The 20,512-nt window shown below is 44.2% G+C and overlaps 1 protein-coding gene across 5 annotated transcripts in view; it reads right to left on the bottom strand.

The window, feature by feature from the left end:
- The window catches only part of ppp2r2c (protein phosphatase 2 regulatory subunit Bgamma), a 278,754-nt gene that overhangs the window by 87,481 nt on the left and 170,761 nt on the right, over positions 1-20,512 (bottom strand). For all 5 annotated transcript variants that reach the window (XM_033020985.1, XM_033021010.1, XM_033020976.1 and 2 more), the window contains 2 exons: positions 3,449-3,546; positions 1,567-1,732 (listed from right to left, as the gene is read on the bottom strand). In XM_033020985.1, coding sequence (XP_032876876.1) covers positions 1,567-1,732; positions 3,449-3,546 — 264 coding nt within the window. The remainder of the gene's footprint in view (positions 1-1,566; positions 1,733-3,448; positions 3,547-20,512) is intronic.

Below are 20,512 nucleotides of genomic sequence, written 5' to 3'. Positions count from 1 at the left end.
TCAGTTATTGCACACGAACCACTGAAAATAATCATGGAGGTTTAATTCTTGTTGACATACCCATTAATCTAACACCAGTCCATGGCAGACCATTTTGGTTTGAAATAATGGTGAATGGCCTTCATCACCGTGCTTGTATACTCATTGAAAACCCAAATTACATTTTGGAAAAAAGTAACTAAAAGAGTTGAGTTGTCCCATTATGTTGCGTGTTGGGCATCACCTACTATGTACGCTTCTTAACACAGGCTTTCTGTGAATACTTAATCCGTTGGAAAATAACTCTCCTGAGTTTTCATAATTAAAATCAAATGCAAACTACAGTAGTAATTCATAACTACAAACTATCTCACATCTTTTGTCTTTTCATCTCTAGTCTTTGTCTAACCATCTGCCTATCAAAAAACCCTTGCGTGCATCCACCTATCACATGCTCCTGCTCCTCTTCTCTTCCAGTTTTCTACCCCCACCCAACAACAATCATTCTGAAGAAGGGTCCCGGCCTGAAATGTCACCTATTCACATTCTCCAGAGTGCTGCCTGACCTGCTGAGGTACTCAAGCACTGTGCGTCTCATTTTCTAAACCAGTATCTGCAGCTCCTTATTTCTGCAGCAGTAATCCATCTTGATGCACTTGGTAAACATTTCTAATCTAACAACTGGGCTGCAAAGCGACTTCTATTGTTTGGATAAAGCTCTTTTGTAAGCTTCATTAAAAATACTTGCCAACTATCCTTTTATGCTATTCATTACCCGAGTCCCGGCCACCTCCCTGTTTACAAAATAAGACCTCTGTAGTCCGACAGCATTTCCGAGGTGCTGGCAGTGTTACATCTGGGCTGACTTACTCCAAGCATTCTCGGCCACTTTATAGAGCTCGGCCCAACATATTAAGGCAAACCAGGGAAAATATCTCTGGAGATATTTGATTCAATTTCATTCATTGAATGAAAATCACAGTTACTAATATTCTGTGGCAACAGAGTAACTGGAGATAAAGACTGCTGAAAAGTAATAAAAAAAAAAAAACTTTTGTTTCCAATTTATATATCAAATATACAGGGGTGGAGCCTGTTGCCAGCATTCAATACTCATTCCTAATTGTCCAGAGGAGGGTGCTGGTTTGCCACTAGATGAGTCACTTTCGTGATTTGTGACAAAATGTTGGAATAACACAGCGGGACAGGCAACATCTCTGGAGAGAAGGAATGGGTGACGTTTCAGTTCGAGACCCTTCTTCGTCTGAAGAAGGGTCTCCACCCGAAACGTCACCTATTCCTTCCCTCCGGCATTTTGTGTCTTCCTTCGATTTAAACCAGCATCTGCAGTTCTTTCCTACACACCTGGTGGAAAAGGATCTGGGGTGTCAGAAGGCAAATCAGTTGCCACAAATTACCTTCCACCATGCTCATACGGAGAAAGTTCCTGGATTTTCTGGCTCAACAAGAGTACAGAAAGGACGATATTTAAAGCAGAAGGTGAGACATGTCAAGAGAACTTGAAGTTGTTGAAAGACTGGAATGCTAATAAGTAGAAAATACAAGGAAGTGTCCAATGTCACTCACCATTGGTCGAGAGGAGGAAGTGGGCAGCATTCTGTTGAGGCAACCACCGAATCTTGTTGATCTTTTCTTCTATTTCCAGACTTTTTAGGTAATCGAACTCCGGTTCATGACTCTGGAAAGTGCTGTAAACATTATACTCACCTTGATGGTGAGGCTGGCTTTTTGTCTAGAAAGAAAAGGAAGGTGACTTTGATGCTGAACAAAAGAGGTGAAGAGATATTTTTGGCCATGGAAGAAGAATCATCGTTAATGGCCATGAAAGTTTAAGATACATATTAAAAAGTTTTAAATAGGAACAGTGGCTGATTAGATTTATGCATGACACAGCTGGATGGATTGTAATGTGGTGAAGAACATCCTCTAGTAATCTGATGGACAGGAATCGAGGCTCACAAACCAAAATATTCCCAACTTTGATTGCTCACCATGCCTGCATTTTTGAGAACGCCTTTAACCTCAGAACACTTAGCTTGGGAAAAAGACAAAAAATAAACTCAATATTCCCACCCTCTAGTGCTGCTCTTCAACTCCTGCTGAAGTTGGATTTTTTTCAGATTATATTTCTCCAAATAGATGAAAGGATTGCAAAAAATACATTAGATCGAATGACACAGCAGATAAGCATAAATGCATGTGAATCTCCATTCTAACAAGAGTTTGCACCTTCAAGGGTGAAAGTGGGTGGAGTATCATAATGAATTTAAGCAAATCAAATGGGTTGACAATGCCAACACAATCAATGAACTGCTGGCAAGGGAGATCCAAGATAAAAGCAGAAGGTTGAAAGCACTCAACTGGTGAAGGACCAGCTGTGAGAACAGGAGCAGTAAGCGTTTTAGGACTGGAAAAGTGAAAAGACAAAGAATAGACCAAATCCCCGAGAAACTGCACCTATGGCTGCCAAACTGCCTTTCACTATATTTTGTCCCTTTGTAAAATCACATAACTGTCTTATCAATTTTTGGACCAGATTACATAGTTGTTGGCAACATCAATATAAATAACGGAAGCTTCTGTTTGCAACATAAACCAGGTTTCTCTGCTCATTGTCAATCGTAACGAAAATTTTAGTCGAATAGAACACTTAATTTGAATTGGGATTTTTAAATTTGAAATATTATTGTTAGATACATCTTATCTCGTTTCAGCAAAGAATATATTTTACATATTTCAAGTAGGATTATCTTCTTGTAATTTAACAGAGAATCAGAATTTCATTAGCATAATGTGTCAAAGGATAATTTACTGTATTACTGTCAAGCCACGCATCAGATTACCCTCAAATGCTGTAGAGTGCAAAAATAAATTCTGCTGTCTTCCTGCACATTCTATCAGAGGATGTTCTGAGGTTACACACAGATGATCAATGGCAAAACACTTGCAAAGAACCTTTGAAATAAATTCTGAAACTCATCTTAACTCTGTTTACTAAATATTAACATTAGGAAAAAAATTGGTGGCACAATTATTTTCGCGTTCCATTTCCCATCACTTTGCAAGGTGCAGAATGTACAATGAATATTAAAAAAATAAATCACTTCATATCAAATAAAGTCATAAATTAGAGTACTGCTTTCACGAATGAAACTAGTTTCATGCTCATGATTCATAATGTCATCTCACCTACCCAACCAATCTAAGAAAGGAAAAACAAATTTTTAACATGAAATAAAACTTTTTCAGCATTTTAAAATCATAGAAGTGATGAGGGACAGTATACCACAGTGCATTGACGTCATGAAAGGGGATCAAGTCCACTCATCTTTCTTTCTATCAGAGATTAAATTTAATACAGTATTAATCAAAATAATCATGTGATTTCAGAGGTAAGAATGCAACACTGTATCAATGATAAAAGTCATACTAATTAGTCAACACTTACCTCTTGCTCTCTCTGAAATATCACTACACGACCCCCTTTGTCCCCTGTAGCCAGCAATTCTCCAGTGTGGTTGAATTCGACAGTAGAAATTATATCAGCTGAAAGACAAAAACGTTTAAACTAAATCTAAATTGGACTCAAAGGTACATTCACCTTGCACACCTTGAAGACAAAACCTATAGACAAACATTGCTGGAGTAACTCAGCGGGTCAGGCAGTATCTCTGGAGAACATACACAGGTGGCGTTTCAGGTCAGGTCTCTTCTTCAGACTGACTCTTTTTTTTGGCGGGGTTGGGGGGGGGGGGGGTTAGAAAACTGGATGAGAGGAGGGGCGGGACAAAGCTTGGCAAGAAATTGGTGGATACAGGTGAGAAGGGTTTTTGATAGACAAATGGTTGGACAAAGATCAGAGATGTAAAGACAGAAGATGTGAGACAAAGTATTGAAGAGTTATGCATTGTGAAGCCAGAGGAAGGAGTGTAGATGGAAATGGAGCGGAGGGGGAAAGGAAGGGTTTTTGAAGTACTTTAAAATTGGAAAATTCAACCAAGACAGAATACAAGGTACTGCTCCTCTAGTTTACATGTGGCTTCACTGGCAATGAATGTGACCCAGAACAGAAAGGTCAGTATAGGAATGGAAAGAGGAGTTTAAATAGTAAGCAACCAGGACGTCCAGCAGGCCTTGGCCGACCAAGAGCAAGTATTTCGCAAAAGGGTCTCTGATTCTATGTTTGGTCTTTGTACAGGAAGCTACATTGGGAACACCAGATGCAGAAGATGAAGTTAGGGGAGGTGCATGCGAACCTATGCCCAATGAGTTCCAAGTCTGCATGATGTAGCACTCTTCTTCAGTTGCCTCCAAACCTTTTTCTCTGGTAAGGAATCCTCACTGCCCAATGACATCCCCTTCTCCATTTCAAGTGATGCAGACGTTCACCTCCAACCTCATCCACTGCCTCCAGTGTTCCCGATGTGGCCTCATTTACATTGGCGAGTCCAAACGTAGACTCTGGCAATCTTGTGCTCGGTCTGCCAAGGCCAACTGCATCCCCCTTTGCGAACTATTTTAACTCCTCCTCCTATTCCCAAACTGAATTGTCGGTCCGGGGCGTCCTCTATTGCCAGAGTGAAGCCACATGCAAACTGGGTAGCTTATAACAACATTACGAACATTGAATTCTCCAGTTTTGTGCAACTTCAAAAACCTCCCTCCACCTGCTCCCTCACCCCCAGTTCTTTCCCTCCACCTCCTCCACACCCTCGCCTTCCTGAGCCCCACCTGGACTTACACCTATCTCTCTCCTCCCCTTCTACTTGCAATTTCTTCCTCCAGCTTCATAATTTACAACTCTTCAATCCTTTTGTCATACCTTCTGTCTTTTCATCTCTGGCTTTTGCCAATCATCAGCCTATTAAATCCACCCCCACCCCACCTCGCCTGTATCCACCCATTACTTGCCTGGCTTTCTTCTGCCTCCCCTCTCTTCCAGCTTTCATCTCCACCCCCCACAATCAGTCTGAAGATGGGACCCTTCACCTATGTTCTCCAGCGATACTGCCTGACCCGCTGAATTACTCCAGCACTTTGTGTCTTCCATTGTAAACCACCATCTGCCATTCAACATTTCTAGACTAGATCTAGAGGTTCAACTTGCATTTGAAAACACTGAGCTGTCCTTGAAAAGCCTGTTATTCAATTAAAAGCCAAGAATCAATGTGGTGACACTCAAATTTCAGTGCCATTGTTATCCTCAGAATGCTGTAATTTTACCGATGGTTCATCATTGCATTATTAATTAGGCTGCACAGACAATCATCCCTTAACTGTAAAGAAGAAATGACAAATCAAACTTCAATAGGATAAGTCACACACTGACCACATACATTTTACAGAGGACTCATCCAAAAAAAAAAGCAAACAATGAACAGTGACATCCTGAAGGCTTTTTAACGAAAATACAAATATACCGTATTTAATTTTTAATTCTGAAAAGTTAAGAGCGGCCAAGCAAAATCATGTTCATATTGAAAAGAGCTGCAAAGTGGAGCCACAATTTGCTTATAATGGAAAAGGTACAAACTAGTCTCCTAATCAAGTATATGTTCTTCTGAAGAAAGGTTTTGACCTGAAACGTTGCTTCGCTCCATAGATGCTGCCTCACCCGCTGAATTTCTCCAACATTTTTGTCTACCTATATTCTTCTGTGGCTGATTTGAAAAATTCTATTAACACTTCCTATATCCCCCCCCCCCCCCCCCCCCAAAGTGAAAGTGAGCAAAAAAAGATGAGCCAAGCTATAAATGTTGAATATGGTTTAGAACTTGATTTAGGTAAAAAACAAAACAAATCGTAGTCTTCCGTAATGTAATATATAAACAAAATGTCTGAAATGTAAACAGTCACAATACAGAAAGTCAGAGCAAGGGCACATAAGTCGCACACTGTCATATTTTTCTCTCAAACATTACAATTATCAACTGCCCATTCAATACTCGAGTTAACTAGCTGGTTCGTGTGAGGGATCTTCTGATGCCTCTTTATCAAGGCAATTGCCAAAATGGAGTTGGGGGGGGGGGATAAAATCTATTCAGATTGTGGTGACTAGATGTCAAAATGATTATGGAGACACAAGAGATTGCAGATGCTGGAATCCAGAGCAAAAAGGTTCTGTTGGAGAAACTTAACAAGTCAAACAGCATCTGTGGAGGCAAAGGGATAAGTCTCTATTTTAGGCCAAGACCCGGCATCAGGACTGAGAGTATAAAGGGAAGACGGCAAATATAAAGAGGTGAGAGGGTGGGGTGAGAAAGGGACTGGTAGTCGATACGTAGAATCAAGCAAGATGGGAGATGATGCAGGATGGGGCCAGGTTTGGTTGGGAGGCGAGTGGGGGAGGTAGAGGCAGAGGCTGGAAGGTGGAAAAGTAGACACAAATAGGGGAAGGATGAGGGGAGATGGATTTGAAATGTATCCAACATTAACCGAGTGATCACCATTCATTGACAGAATGGAATTTTGGACAGTTAACAACACTAGACGATCAACAGCAAGTCTAGTTTAAGTTAATATTATTCCCAGTCACAATGGTTGATACAACATGTGCTCTGAATCTAGAGGACAGCATATTTTGCACTTATCAAAATTATCTCACAGGTTTATATCTGGGATCCGAATACAGCACTCGTGTTGGCTGCAGAGATGAATATGTCTGTTGTATCAATTGTTATTAAAAAGGATGCTTTAGACAGTACTCATTATAAATCAGTCTTAGATTTGAAAATACACGGGGAGAGTGATACATTTGATCACTTTCGATAGTATTATGAAACGCTATGGAGCTGAAATGTGCACAGTGTGCAATGAGCTGGCTCCTCCCTCCCCAGTATACGTGATCATTGGGAAAAATGGTATTGGATAAAAACACAGTGAAATGAGAAGTGAAGTGGAGATGGTGTCAGGCAGAAGAAAAGGGGGGAGGGGGGTGGTGACATTTTGGTATGAATGCTGGAGAAGACAGGATAGATTCTTGGACACCAAGTCCTTCTATGAACATGAATTCAGATTTGCAAATACTCTCTGGAGTTGAGAAGAATGAGAGATGACCGTACTGAAATGCAAGTCACCGAAAGAGCGAATGGTAACAAGTTGGATCTATCCACTCGTGTCCAGAATTAATGATCAGGGATTTTCTTACAAGGAATGTGTCATTTAAAACTAAGAAGATCAATCTGAGAAGGCAATTGCAAAACGTTGGAATTGTTTCCCTCAAAAGGGCCTAGATATCATATCTGGACCAGAATCAATAGAGTGTTACATATTTAATGGTGATCAGGTGATGTAGTGGATAGGAAAAAGGATCAACCAAGTTTTCATTAATTGATTGGGTTGCCGCTGTGATCTCACTCCCTGCTTCTTACATTATTATGTTTTTAGGACATAGAAGGTCTAGCGTGTAGTGCTAACATAGGGTTAGCACTACATGCTACGAATCCCAGCTGTGGAGACACTGGTATCGTTGTCTCGTTGTAGGACATTGATCATCTTATAGTCTGGATTTTTAACTTATGTATTGTGTTTTAAAAAATATATAAATTATGATGTTTTTTATGTGATATACCAAGATTTTATATGTATTTTATGATATTTAATATGCAATGTATTTTTAATGTAATGTTGCCCCTTGTCTGGACCTTGAGTCCGTAATAAAGTGTATTATTATTATATTATAGACAACTGATAGAAAACCTCAAATCAATTTTCTCCTTTCTACCTGTCAACATAAAGTGGTCAAGTATAATGGACTCAACGTGGATGCCGGCAAGTCCTGCACACAGAACCAAGACCTTCCATGATCTAGCTACAATATGAAATGTCTAGCTAGCCACAGACCAGTCAGCCACCTCTCAAAGTGCAAGTAGCCATCATCCCTCTTAGTAATAAGTTAAAATGAACAGTAAAACGTTGCTACAGAAATCAGAATTGACATTTGTGTAAGCAACCAAGTTCTTAAAATAATGACTTAAATGGAGATTTATTATTTATTATTTACCATGTGCAAAGTAGACATAAATAATTAAATATTTTGGAAGTACGCAAGGAATGCCATACAAAGACAAATGATACATTGTGAGATTGATTTTTTTTTCCAATGAACCTTTAAAAAAAATATCCACTAAGAATCCACGATCTTCTATTATACATGAAATTATTTCCATAAATGTTGCCATGCCTTTAGTTAACTAAGGTCACTATACTGCAGAGATAAATATTATATTAGTCAGAGATAAAGTATCCATCAGCCATTTACACTATTTATACATTAATTCCATTTTTATTTCCCCAATACTTTCATCAACTTCTCCCAAATGTGACCACTTACCTACACATTAAGGACAAATAACGGAAGCTGATTAACCTAACACCTTGCATATCTGGGATGCAGAATGAATACTGAGCACCTAAACAAAATCTAGATGGTCACAGAGAAAACATGTAAACTGTACACAAACAGTCCCCGAGGTCAGAAATAACCCACAGTCTCTGGCACAGTGAGGCACCAGAGAATAATTCATAAAAATTCCACATGAAATGAATATGGCACAACAGTTGTAACTGGTGCAATTGGATCAGTAATAATATTGATAGAAGAAGTATTCGGCAATGTTTTATTGGAGCTGAACTTTGCAGAAGATACAGCCTTCTCTGCAAGTCCTGTTGTGGCTGCGATCAAATCCAGTGTTGAAATTGACTCTAGCATCTGTGCTATGTACAAAGAGTCGAACCACCTGCCCTTGACATCACCAGAGTTCCTCACTACCCTGACGAGGCCACTGACCAGAAGTATCAACAGGACCAAGCATAAAGTCTACAGCAATATGAGGAGCTCAGAGGTTGGGAATCTTCTGAAGAGCCATTCACCACCCAATATCCCCAAGGCCTTTCCGCCATCTACAAAGGCACAAGTCCCAAAAGCGATCAAATACGCTTCACTTGCCTGGGTGAGTACTGTGCAACCAACTTCCAACCAAGACTAAACAGCCCACTTGAATGCACTGGTGGTGGAGGATGCAGATGTTGAGCATTTGGAAGGGGATGTCCAAGTCACTGCCATGTGTATCGTCTATAAAATGAACTATAGTAACTTGCCCAGATTATTTCAAATGGACTTACTAAATTCATAACATGCAAAACCAAGTACTGTACAAAGGCAGTGGGTGCACAGGAATCCCACCACCTGCAGATTCTCTATGAGGAGGCACGTTGTTCTGCTTTGGAATTGGATCTCCTGACCTTTATTATTGGTCTAAATGCAGGCACTCCTCCTCCAGGAGCTGTGTGGAACATCTATACATAAATTCAAGTGATTCAACACAGGAGCACAATAATCTCCTCTCAACACTTGATAGACGCAAAGTGCTGGACACAAAGATAGATAGAAGCTGATTGGAGGAATGTGCAAACATTCCCGCTGTCCGAGCACGACGTGAGGAGGGCTCTGACACGGGTGAACATGAGAAAAGCTGCAGGCCCCGATGGCATCTCGGGGCGAGTACTCAAGTCCTGTGCTACGCAGCTAGCTCCAGTGCTCACTACATTATTCAACCTCTCCCTGGACAAGTCCGTGGTCCCTGCCTGCTTCAAAAAATCCATCATTGTACCGGTACCAAAAAATGCCTCCCCAGCCTGTCTGAATGACTACCGTCTGGTGGCCCTTACCTCGGTAGTCATGAAATGCTTTGAGAGGCTGGTGAAGAAACACATCTGCGCCTTCCTCCCTCGGAACATGGACCCGTTGCAGTTCGCATACCGTCCGAAAAGATCCACGGACGATGCGGTCTCCCAGGTCTTGCACACCGCTCTCTCCCATCTGGACAGCCAGAAGGGGGGCTACGTGAGGATGCTGTTCATAGACTACAGTTCAGCCTTCAACACGATAGTCCCCACCAGACTGGCCGGGAAGCTAATGGAATTGGGACTCAACACCTCCCTGTGTGCCTGGGTCCTGGACTTTCTCACCGCCAGGCCCCAGGTAGTCAAGATGGGAGGGAATACATCGAAGTCCCTCACCCTGAGCACAGGATCGCCCCAGGGTTGCGTCCTCAGCCCCCTATTGTACTCCCTGTACACACATGACTGTGTGGCTAGGTTCAGCTCCAACTCAATAATTAAGTTTGCTGATGACACTGTGGTGGTGGGCCTGATCTCAGACAGCGATGAGAAGGCCTACCGGGAGGAGGTGGCTGATCTAGCACTCTGGTGCCAGGATAACAGCCTCCTCTTGAACATCAAAAAAACGAAGGAGCTGATCATGGACTTTAGGAGGGCACATCATCCGAGGACGTACACTCCATTGAGGATAAATGGGGATCCTGTGGATAGGGTGAACTGTTTTAAATATCTGGGAGTCCACATCTCCGAGGATATGACATGGGCATCACACGCCTCAGCACTCGTGAGTAAGGCAAGGCAGCGCCTTTACCACCTCAGGCAATTGAGGATATTCAGAGTGTCTCCGAGGATCCTCCAGTGCTTCTACGCAGCGGCGGTGGAAAGCATCTTGTCCGGGAACATTACCATCTGGTTTTGGAATTGCTCTGCCAAGGACAAGAAGGCTCTGCAGAGAGTAGTGCGTTCGGCCGAACGCACTATGGGAACTTCACTTGCCCCCCTGCAGGAACTATACATCAGGAGGTGCAACTCCAGAGCCAACAATATCATGAGAGACCCCTTCCACCCCTGCAACGGACTGTTCCAGCTGCTACGGTCAGGCAAACGCCTCCGTTGCCATGCGGTGAGAACAGAAAGGTTGAGAAGGAGTTTCTTCCCAGAGGCCATTCGGACTGTAAACGCCTATCTCACCAGGGACTAACTCTACTGAACGTTTTTCCTTCCATTATTTATTATGTAAAGGTATATGTGTGTTATGATTGTGTTTATAGTTTGTTTGGTTGTTTGGTTGTTTGTCTTTTTGCACAAAAGTCCACGAGCATTGCCACTTTCATTTCACTGCACATCTCGTATGTGTATGTGACAAATAAACTTGACTTGACTTGACTTGACACAAAGTAACTCAGCATGTCAGGCAGCATCTATGGAGGAAAAGGATAGGTGACGTTTCAGGCCACGACCCTTCTTCAGAGTCTGAGTCTAAAGAAGAGTCCTGACTGGAAACATTACCTCGCCTTTTCCTCCAGAGATGCTGCCTGGCATGCTGAGTTTCTCTGTACTTTGTCTATGTTCAGTATAAACCAGCATCTGCCATTCTGTTTTCACTCATCTCAACAACTATTGGGTACGAGTAACAAATGTTCGCCTTGCCTGTGGCACCAAGATACCAGAACTACATTTTTAATTTTTACCAAATACATCATATCAACGTGTCTTTGCAAGTTATTATCTTTTAACTAACTGGAGAAGACAACAATGCTTCAGAATTTATAAACCTTCACTTTCATCTCATATTTAACTATTCTTATCCTTCACTGCTCATGAACTGAGCGTCTTCATGATCCATTTCAGAAGATTTTTGGATAATCCGCACAGTTTAGTCTGGATTTATATAGAACCCAGGCTGTGTGTGAGCATGGCAGATTTTCTCCCATGAAGGACATCAGTGAACTAGTTGTCAAATATGACAATCTGGCCGTCTTGTGGTCATCATTACTAAATTACTTAATAACTAGTTTATTTTTTAAATCAATTCCAGATTAATAACTGAATTGAAATGTGATCTCTGGTTCCTGGACTGTTACTCCAGGCACCAGTTAGTTTAGCAACTCATCTACTCAGAACTTTTCTCCCCCAGTGTGAAAATGTTAAAGAGAGCATAGCAGGAGAGTAACTGCCTTATATTGCACCAGAGACCCAGATTCGATCCTGACTATGGGTGCTGTCTGTACGGAGTTTGTACTTTTTCCCCTGTGACCTGTGTGGGTTTTCTCCGAGATCTTTGGTTTCCTCCCACATTCCAAAGACGTACACGTTTGCACGTTAATTGGCTTGGTATATAAATGTAAAATTGTCCCTGGTGTGTGTAGGGCTGTGTTAATTTGTGGGGATCGCTAGTCGGTGCTGCCTCGGTGGGCTGAAGGGCCAGTTTCCGCACTGTATCTCTAAATTAAACAAGAGGGCATTACTTTAAAAGTGAGAGAGGCAAAGTTTAACGGGGATGTGTGGGGCAAGATTTTGTTTTCAAAGCACACATACGTAGTGTTGGTTGCCTGAAACACACTGCCAAGGGTGGTGGTGGAGGCAGATATGATAGTGGTATTCGAGAGGCTTTTGGATAGCCACGTAGAAATTTCAGAAATGGAGTGTGGACCATGTGCAGGCAGAGGAGATGAGTTTAACTTGGCATCAGGTTTGGCACAGACATTGTAGGTCAAAGGGCCTATTCCTGTGCTGCATTATTCAATGTTCGATGTACCGCAGAGCAACACAAGTACAGTACTCCAGTACAGCACAAACCAGCTCAAAATAATTGCAAACTTTCATATAATACTGCTGCAAGGCAATCAAAATGCTGCTGTCTCAGCACAAGGGAAGTGAGTGGTGTTATCATTCTGCTACATTTAGCAACAAAATTATGCAAAGAACCATGACCAAGATTTGGGTGGCTTGCTTCACTCAACATTCAGCCAGAATCAGCATCATTATCAAGCCTGGAGCAGCACTGTGGTGCAGCTGTAGAGTTGCTGACTTACTGAAGACTCTCTGAAGAAGAGTCTCGACTCAAAATGTCACCTATCCCTTCTATTGATGCTGCCTGTCCCGCTGGGCTACTCCAGCATTTTGTGTTCATCTTTGGTGTAAACCAGCATATGCAGTTCCTTCCTTCACTATTTACAAGGGATTGTGCTGCAGAGTCAGAGCTTGGCTCAGACAATGCAGTTGAAGAAACAAGACAAGGAATGAAGTAACCAAATGGTGGGGAGGGTGAGGTGGCAAAATAGGTAAGGTAACAGTTCTGCTCTTGAACAAAATGCACCCTTTCATCATTTGCCTTCCAGTTGTAATCGGGCTGGTAGCAGCAGTGTGGGACACATCCAAATAAAATACTGTCAGTGCAGCTGCAAAAAAGTTATTTCAGTACGTTTCCAATTAGAACACAAATAAAATTAATGACATTTTCAAAGGGCTCTTAAGATCACGCAATCCTTTGAACAAACAGTAATTAAAAATGATGCTTCACTTTTTGGTACATAAAAATAATTTGAGATTCCATTAGTAATTCAGTTGTGAAGTCTATCAGCTCATTTGAGTGTCCTCCCCAAACTCCCACCCCCCCAGCCCCTAATCTCAACTCGCATCTCCACGTATGGTGCACGAGTCACCCTACACATCCCTGTCATGAAAAGTTGACAAATGAAGTAGACACATTTTATTAGAATTATTTTATGTTCTGTCATGGAACTACAGTCACAGGCTTGACAAATTGCGAGCAACAAGTTTGTGGGGGAAGGGGGGGGGGGGGGGGGGGGGGGGAGAGAGAGGGGGATGAGGGAGGAATTATTTGGCACAGTATGACTCAGACAAATATAATTCAGTATTAAGAAATAATGTACTTTTAACCACCCAAACATTAATTATCACCATCAGCAGCAATCAAATTCACATTCCACCAAGATACCATTTACTAGATTCAAAAATAAAATGAGGATGCAATTTAATCTTAAGGTACATAATAAGCATGCTTTCCAAGATGATTCAAAGCAGCTTCTGAGGGATTAAATTAATTCAGGAAGGATGAAATAAATTCAGTACCACTTTCTTTACCCAATGGCCACTCACAGATTCCTCCAAGAAGGGTTTAAAGAAGGGTCTCGACCCAAAACGTTACCCATTCCTTCTCTCCAGAGACACTGCCTGAGTTATTCCAGCATTCTACCTAGGGTCCACTTAATACTTTTCCATGCTGATAACCTAATTAATTTTGTTCTCTCTCAACTTAATCTCTCCCCGTCACCTTCTCCTCCTCGTCCCACAAACATATACTAATTTACATGATATAATCCCAAGCCCAGAAATGCCAGCATCAGATCTGATAGTCTCTTTACAGGAAGGATGTGGAGGCTTTGGAAGGGTGCAAAGGAAGTTTACCAGAAAGTTGAAACAAAGAACTGCAGATGCTGGTTTATACCAAAGATTTACACAAAGTGCTGGAGTAACTCAGTGGGTCAAGCAACATCTCCAGAGAAAAAGAATGGATGACATTTCGGGTCAGGACCCTGCTACAGACTTGATGTTTTAGGTCGGGACCTTTCTTCAGCCAATTAAGAGCATAAATAGGGTGGACAGTCAGAACCTTTTTCCCCAGGATGGAAAAATGAAATACTAAAGGGCATAGCTTTAAGGTGAGAGAGGCAAAGTTCAAATGAGATGTGCGGGCAACTACACAGAGGGTGGCAAGCATCTGGACATGCTGCCAGGGCAGGCGGTTAAGGCTAATAAAGGCAGGTTAGGCTAATAGGCTTTTGGATAGGTATATGGATATGCAGGGAATGGAAGGATGTGGATTATACACAGATAGATAAGATGGTCTTGGCATCATATACAGCACAGACATTGTGGGGCGATGGGCCTGTTCTTGTGCTGTACTGTTCTATGTTCGATATTCTCTCAGGAACTGAACAAGAAATCTCGTGCATTGAAGGGAATGCTACATCATTGGCATTGCTATTCTTTGATGCAGACTGTAAATTGAGGATCTGTGTTAAAGATTCCTTGGAATTACTTGAACAGCTTTATGGTCATCCCCTGTTGTTCAAGTCAACATTTCTCCCTCAATTACCATGGTAATGTTAATTCAATCCAGTACATCATTTACATCGTAAAATGTCCCAAGGTACAGCCACAAAACTATGATTGGAAATAGGCGAGGTTTAAAAACATGCAGATAGATGGATTTTAAATGGTTTCATATATAAATATGATTAAGAGGAAAGGAGGATCAAATTAGTGAAGAAAAACAAAGTATGATTTAAGTACCACGATCAACAAGCAGAGTATTATGGAGATAAATATTTCCTACAGTACTTAAAATAATTAATTTGAACATTGCATCTCACCAAGTGATGGAATTACTGGAAACTATTATATAATGAAGCAAGATGATTTGATAAGCTGCAAGAAACTCACCCTGTAGCTGGTCTTAGATTTGCCTTACTCATCATTCCATTTATAATCTGTATTCATTTTAAAGCTGACAACTTCATTAGTCTCTGGTCAAGCTTGCTAAATACAATACAACAATACAATACAATACAATTTTATTTGTCATTTGAACCTCGTTGAGGTCCAAATGAAATGTTGTTTCTGCAGTCATACATACAAAAAGAAAAAGACCCAAGACACAACACAATTTACACAGACATCCATCACAGCGCATCTCCTCCTCGCTGTGATGGAAAGCAAAAAACGTATCTCTCCCCTGCACTCCCCTCTCCCCCTCGATGTCAGAGTCAAAGCCCCCGGCGGGCGATGGTAATTGTCCCGCGGCCATTAAAGCCACGCCGGGTGATGTAAGGCCATGCTCCGGGTCTTGTTGTTGGAGCCCCGGCGGGTGCTAGCAAAGTCCCGCAGCCATTCCAAGCCGCGCGGGGCGGCGATGTAAGGTCCCGCTCCAGGTAATCTTCAACCCCGCAACTCGGGCGGGAGAAGTCGCCGTTGCGGAAGCCCCGAAAAGCGGTCTCCCAGCAGGGACCCGCGGGCTCCCGGTGTTCCTGTCTGCCAGACCTGCGGTTGGAGCCTACGAATCTCCGGGGGTCGGGTCACAGCAGCGCGCCACCACCGCTCCACCCGCTCCGGACTCGGCCAGCTTCGTGATGGTACGTAAGTCCGCAGCTCCGCGACTGGAGCCCCAGGTCGTTCCTGCTGGAGGCCGCTCCGCGTTGCAGCCCCAACGACAACGGAGACCCGACAAGGAAAAGGTCGGGTCTCCCGTGCAGGGGAAAGATTTTAAAGTTTCCCCACCCCCCCCCTCCCCCGCCCCCCACACACATACCCCGTCAAAACAAATAAAATAAAAACTACATTGAAACGAGACAGAAAATAATAAAAAGACAGACGGACTGCAGAGGCCGCTGCGACGCGAGTCGCGCCAAATACAAGTCCACAAAAGCACATACAGTACAAATTCAACAACAAATGTTGGCTCTTGGAGATAGGTCCGAGGCAATGACACTAAGGAAATATGTTTCCCTATCAATGCTCAAATGTTCAACAATAAACTTAAAGCAAACCTGCTTCTGTTACAAGTTGAGGTAATGGAGCAGCATTTTAAAAATTTATCCAAATAATCGCAAATAAATTCAGACTTCAAAACTAAGGCTTAAATGCTTGACACAAACACATCGGGGTAGCACAGTGGCACAGCTGGTAGAGTTCCTGCCTCTCAAAGGCAAGAGTCCCGGGTTCAATCCTGACCTCAGGAACTTCTACATGGAGTTTCCATGTTTCCTCTGGGTGTTTCTGTTTTTTCCCCCCACATACCAAAGACATGCAGCTTTGTAGGCTAATTGGCCCCCGTAAAAAGAAATGCCCCTAATATGTCGGGAATGGATGAGAAAGTGGGATAACATCGAACTGGTGTGAATGGGTGATTGATGGTCGGCATGGACGTGGTGGGCCAAAGGGCCCGTTTCAATGCTGTATCTCTAAATCTCCGCAGTAAAATTTATCTGACCAGAGGGTTTCATAAAACAAATGGATTGCACAATAATAAAAAGTAACAAAATATTAAATGAACCATTATAAAAATTGCCAATCAGGTAGGCAAACACCATAAGGTGCTTTTCAATGAATGTTTGCCATAATTGACAATTGTGCTCGAGGAGATTTAAATTATTTGCTTGCAATAATGTGAATGTCATCTTTTAAAGCACCTGATACCAATTAGCAGTCATGAGGCTTTCTGGTTTGTAATTGGACAGCATATTGTTCTTAAAAGCACGAAGGGGGTAAAGTTTCAAAGTGACAGATATTACAGATGGATATTGGCAATGCTGCACTATCAAAAACTAATTTTAGAAACCAGTTCACAGTGAAATTTCAGGTGCATAATGAACACAGATTATTTCCAACATGTTACAAAAAATGTGCTTTGTGCAAATAAGGGTGTAGCGCCACCTAGTGGTGGGGCTGGGAAGTCAGAACCCTCGTCATTGGTCGGCACTGTCACGTGGCTGCGGGGGTTCGTTTGCGGACTTATAGCCAGTTATTCAGCGCTCCTCCCAGCGACAGGAGCTGTATTTGTTAGCTCAGCTCGGCACGCGGTTTACACGAGTTTTGGTTTTGTTTTGTAAATAAAAACTGTTTCACACAATCTGCCTGGTCTCGCTTCAACGGTGACCCCAACCATCTGAATGTTATTCGGATCTCAACATGAACGCCGCCGAAAAACACAACGCCAACCCCGCCCAGCAGAACGCGGTTTCACTTAAACTGCCCGTTTTCTGGGCGGTTCAGCCTCATGTGTGGTTTCAGCACATCGAGGCCCAGTTCGAGATCCGCCAGATTATCGCGGATTCCACCCGCTATTTCTACGTGGTTGGTGCGCTCAGCCAGGAGACGGCCACCCGTTTCCTCCCTTACGTGCAGAATCCGCCCGCCGCCAATAGATATGAGGGTCTCAAGGCGTTGCTGCTGCGCACCTTCGGGCTCAGCCGCCGCGATCGCACAGCCCAGCTCTTACACATGGGTGGCCTCGGCGATCGTAAGCCGTCTGTGTTAATGAGCGAGATGCTGTCGCTCATGGACGGCCACCAGCTTTGTTTCCTGTTTGGGCAGGCTTTCCTGGAGCAGATGCCCGTCGACATCCACCTGCTACTCGCCAGGTGCGACTTCGCTGACCCCCTGCAGCTCGCCGAACTGGGGGACGAGCTGTGGCTCACTAAGCAGCAGGATGGTGGTTCCATCAGCCGGGTGTCCGCGATTCGGCAACAGCCTCGACAGACAACCATCGGCCGACAGCGTGCGCCGCAGCCGACCGCCGAGGATCGCAGTAAGCGCCAGTGGTGTTATTACCACCAGTGGCGGACTGGGTCTAAAAATATTGGTTGCCAGGAGACAAAGGGGATCCACTTCATCAGGGGCCCACTTGCCATCGGGCAAGCTGACACCCTGGCCAGTCCGCCACTGATTACCACCAATGCTGGGGTGTGGCGGCCTGCCAATGCCATGCTCCCTGCTCGTATCGAGGTTGCCTCGGCCGATAGCCAGTAGAGGTTATCGTGGTTGGCCAGAAACATCGCCTCTATGTCCGGGACTGCCATTCTGGACTCCGATTTCTAGTGGACATTGGGGCTCAGCTCAGCAGCTTACCTCCGTCCGGGGTCGATACCCGTGCTGGTAAGCGTGGCCCCACCCGCACGTACGGTATTCCCTCGTTTTGGACTCTCGCCGTTACTAGATCCGCTGGCCATCCCGTTTACGATCGCGGATGCCTCCCAGCCACTGCTAGGTGCCGATTTTTTAAGGGCCTTTTCCCGCCTGGTTGAGGTCCGGGGCCAGCGCATCGTTCATCCGGAGTCCCTCACGCAAGCATCACTGCGGCCCGCAGTTTCCTCCGGCCCGCATCTCGGATCAGTGTTGATTCGGATGGCACATACGCTCTGATTCTGGCTGAGTTTCCGGAGTTCCTGACCCCTCAATTCACTCGGTCGCTCACAACATGGGTGATGCTGGGGATCCGCATGGCCCCTAAGGCGGATTTGAACACGTCTTCTGCGGAACTGGTTTATGGCTCCCCGTTGAAGGTGCCCGGCGATTTCCTTCCTGCGGCTCGGGAACAACAGGAACCCACTTCGTCTGTGCTGGCGCACACTCGTGAGGAAGTGGGCAGTCTGGCCCCTGTTCCGACTGCTCGCCACGGTATTGCCCCTTCGTGCGTTCCGCCTGCACTCAATGCACCCAGTTTGTTTTCATCCGCAGACACTCGCACTGGACTCCGCTGCAGCGGCCTTATGAAGGTCCTGTCCGTGTGTTGCGGCCCGTCGTCGCGACTTTTATTGTGGATATCGGGGACGGAGAGGAGATCGTTTCTGTGGCTCGCCTCAAGCCCGCACATCTGCATGTCAACAGCCTGGTGTTGGTGACCCCACCCCAGCGTAGAGGTCATCGGCTGGCCATCCCGCTTTCGCTGGTTGTACCTGTTCCGCCTGTTATGCCGGTTACCCCCGTCTCCACTCGGTCTGGCTGCCTGATTCGGACTCCTGCTCGCTTCCGTTCCTCTGGTTCGGGGGGGGGGGGGGGGGGGTGTCCTGTAGCAGCACCTAGTGGTGGGGCTGGGATGTCAGAACCCTCGTCATTGGTCAGCACAGGCACGTGACTGCGGGAGTTCGTTCGCGGGCTTTTAGCCAGTTATTCAGCGCTCCTCCCAGCAACAGGAGCTGTATTTGTTAGCTCAGCTAGGCACGCGGTTTCCACGAGTTTTGGTTTTGTTTTGTAAATAAAAACTGTTTCACTCAACCTGCCTGGTCTCGCTTCAAGGGAATTCAACGAACATTTCTATTAACGTGATACAATTTTAGGCTTGTAAGTACTTAAAATTAAAATTACAGCCAGCAAAATCACATCCAATTTGAAAAAAAAGACACTAAGTGATGGAGTAACTCAACGAGTCAAGCAACACATCTGGAGAAAATGGATAGGCGACATTTCAGGTCAGGACCATTGTTCAGACTGATTGTCGGGATGGAGGGAAAGATAAAAGCTGGAAGAAGAGGAGGGGAACGTAGCATGGCAAGTAATAGATAAATGTATTGAAGAGTTGCAATTGTGAGCTCAACAAAGGAATGTAGTTGCAAGGAGAGAGGGAGGGGAGAAGAAAGGGGGTGGGAAAGAAGGAGGGGGAGGTTTGTAGTTACCCAAAATTGGAGAACTCACTGTTCATACCGTTGGGTTGCAAATTACCGGAGGTACTGTTCCTCCTGTTTGCATGTAGCCTCGCTCTGGCAATAGAGGCGGCCCTGAACAGAAAGGTCAGCACAGGATTGCGTAGGTGAGTTACAATGGTTAGCAACTGCGAAATCAAATGGGCCTTTTTATACTTGTTGGTCCTTGTCGGAACGAGCGCAGGTGTTCAGAGAAATGGTCTCTCCCCCTGCTTCTCCCATCCCCCACCCGTGCTCACACCCTTTTCTAACTTCCGCCAACATTCTTTCCTCTAGCTTCCCAATTTGCAGCTTCAATCTTCAATCCTTCATTCCTCAATCCTTGTCTCACAGCTTCTGTCTTTTCATCTCTGGTCTTTGCCCAACCATCTGTCCATTGAAAACCCCTCGCACCTGTATCCACCTAGTTCTGCCTCTCCTCTCTTCCAGCATTCTTCCCCATCCCCACTGCCCAATCTTCAGACCTGACCTGCCAAGTTATTCAAGCAGTGCGTGTCATTTTCTGGAAACCAGTATCTGGTTTCTACCTGGTTTCTTCATTTGGAGGCTGTCTTCTCGTTTAGGCATTAGAGCCCAACAAAAGGCTTTTTATTGTTCGAAGTCTGAATCAGATCAATATACAAGACATACCACTTCTGTGGTTCCATCACTAGGGTGATGACGGATAA

This window comes from Amblyraja radiata, chromosome 1 (assembly GCF_010909765.2).
Source record: "Amblyraja radiata isolate CabotCenter1 chromosome 1, sAmbRad1.1.pri, whole genome shotgun sequence".
NCBI lineage: Eukaryota > Metazoa > Chordata > Chondrichthyes > Rajiformes > Rajidae > Amblyraja > Amblyraja radiata.
This window is presented reverse-complemented; position numbering and strand designations above follow the sequence as displayed.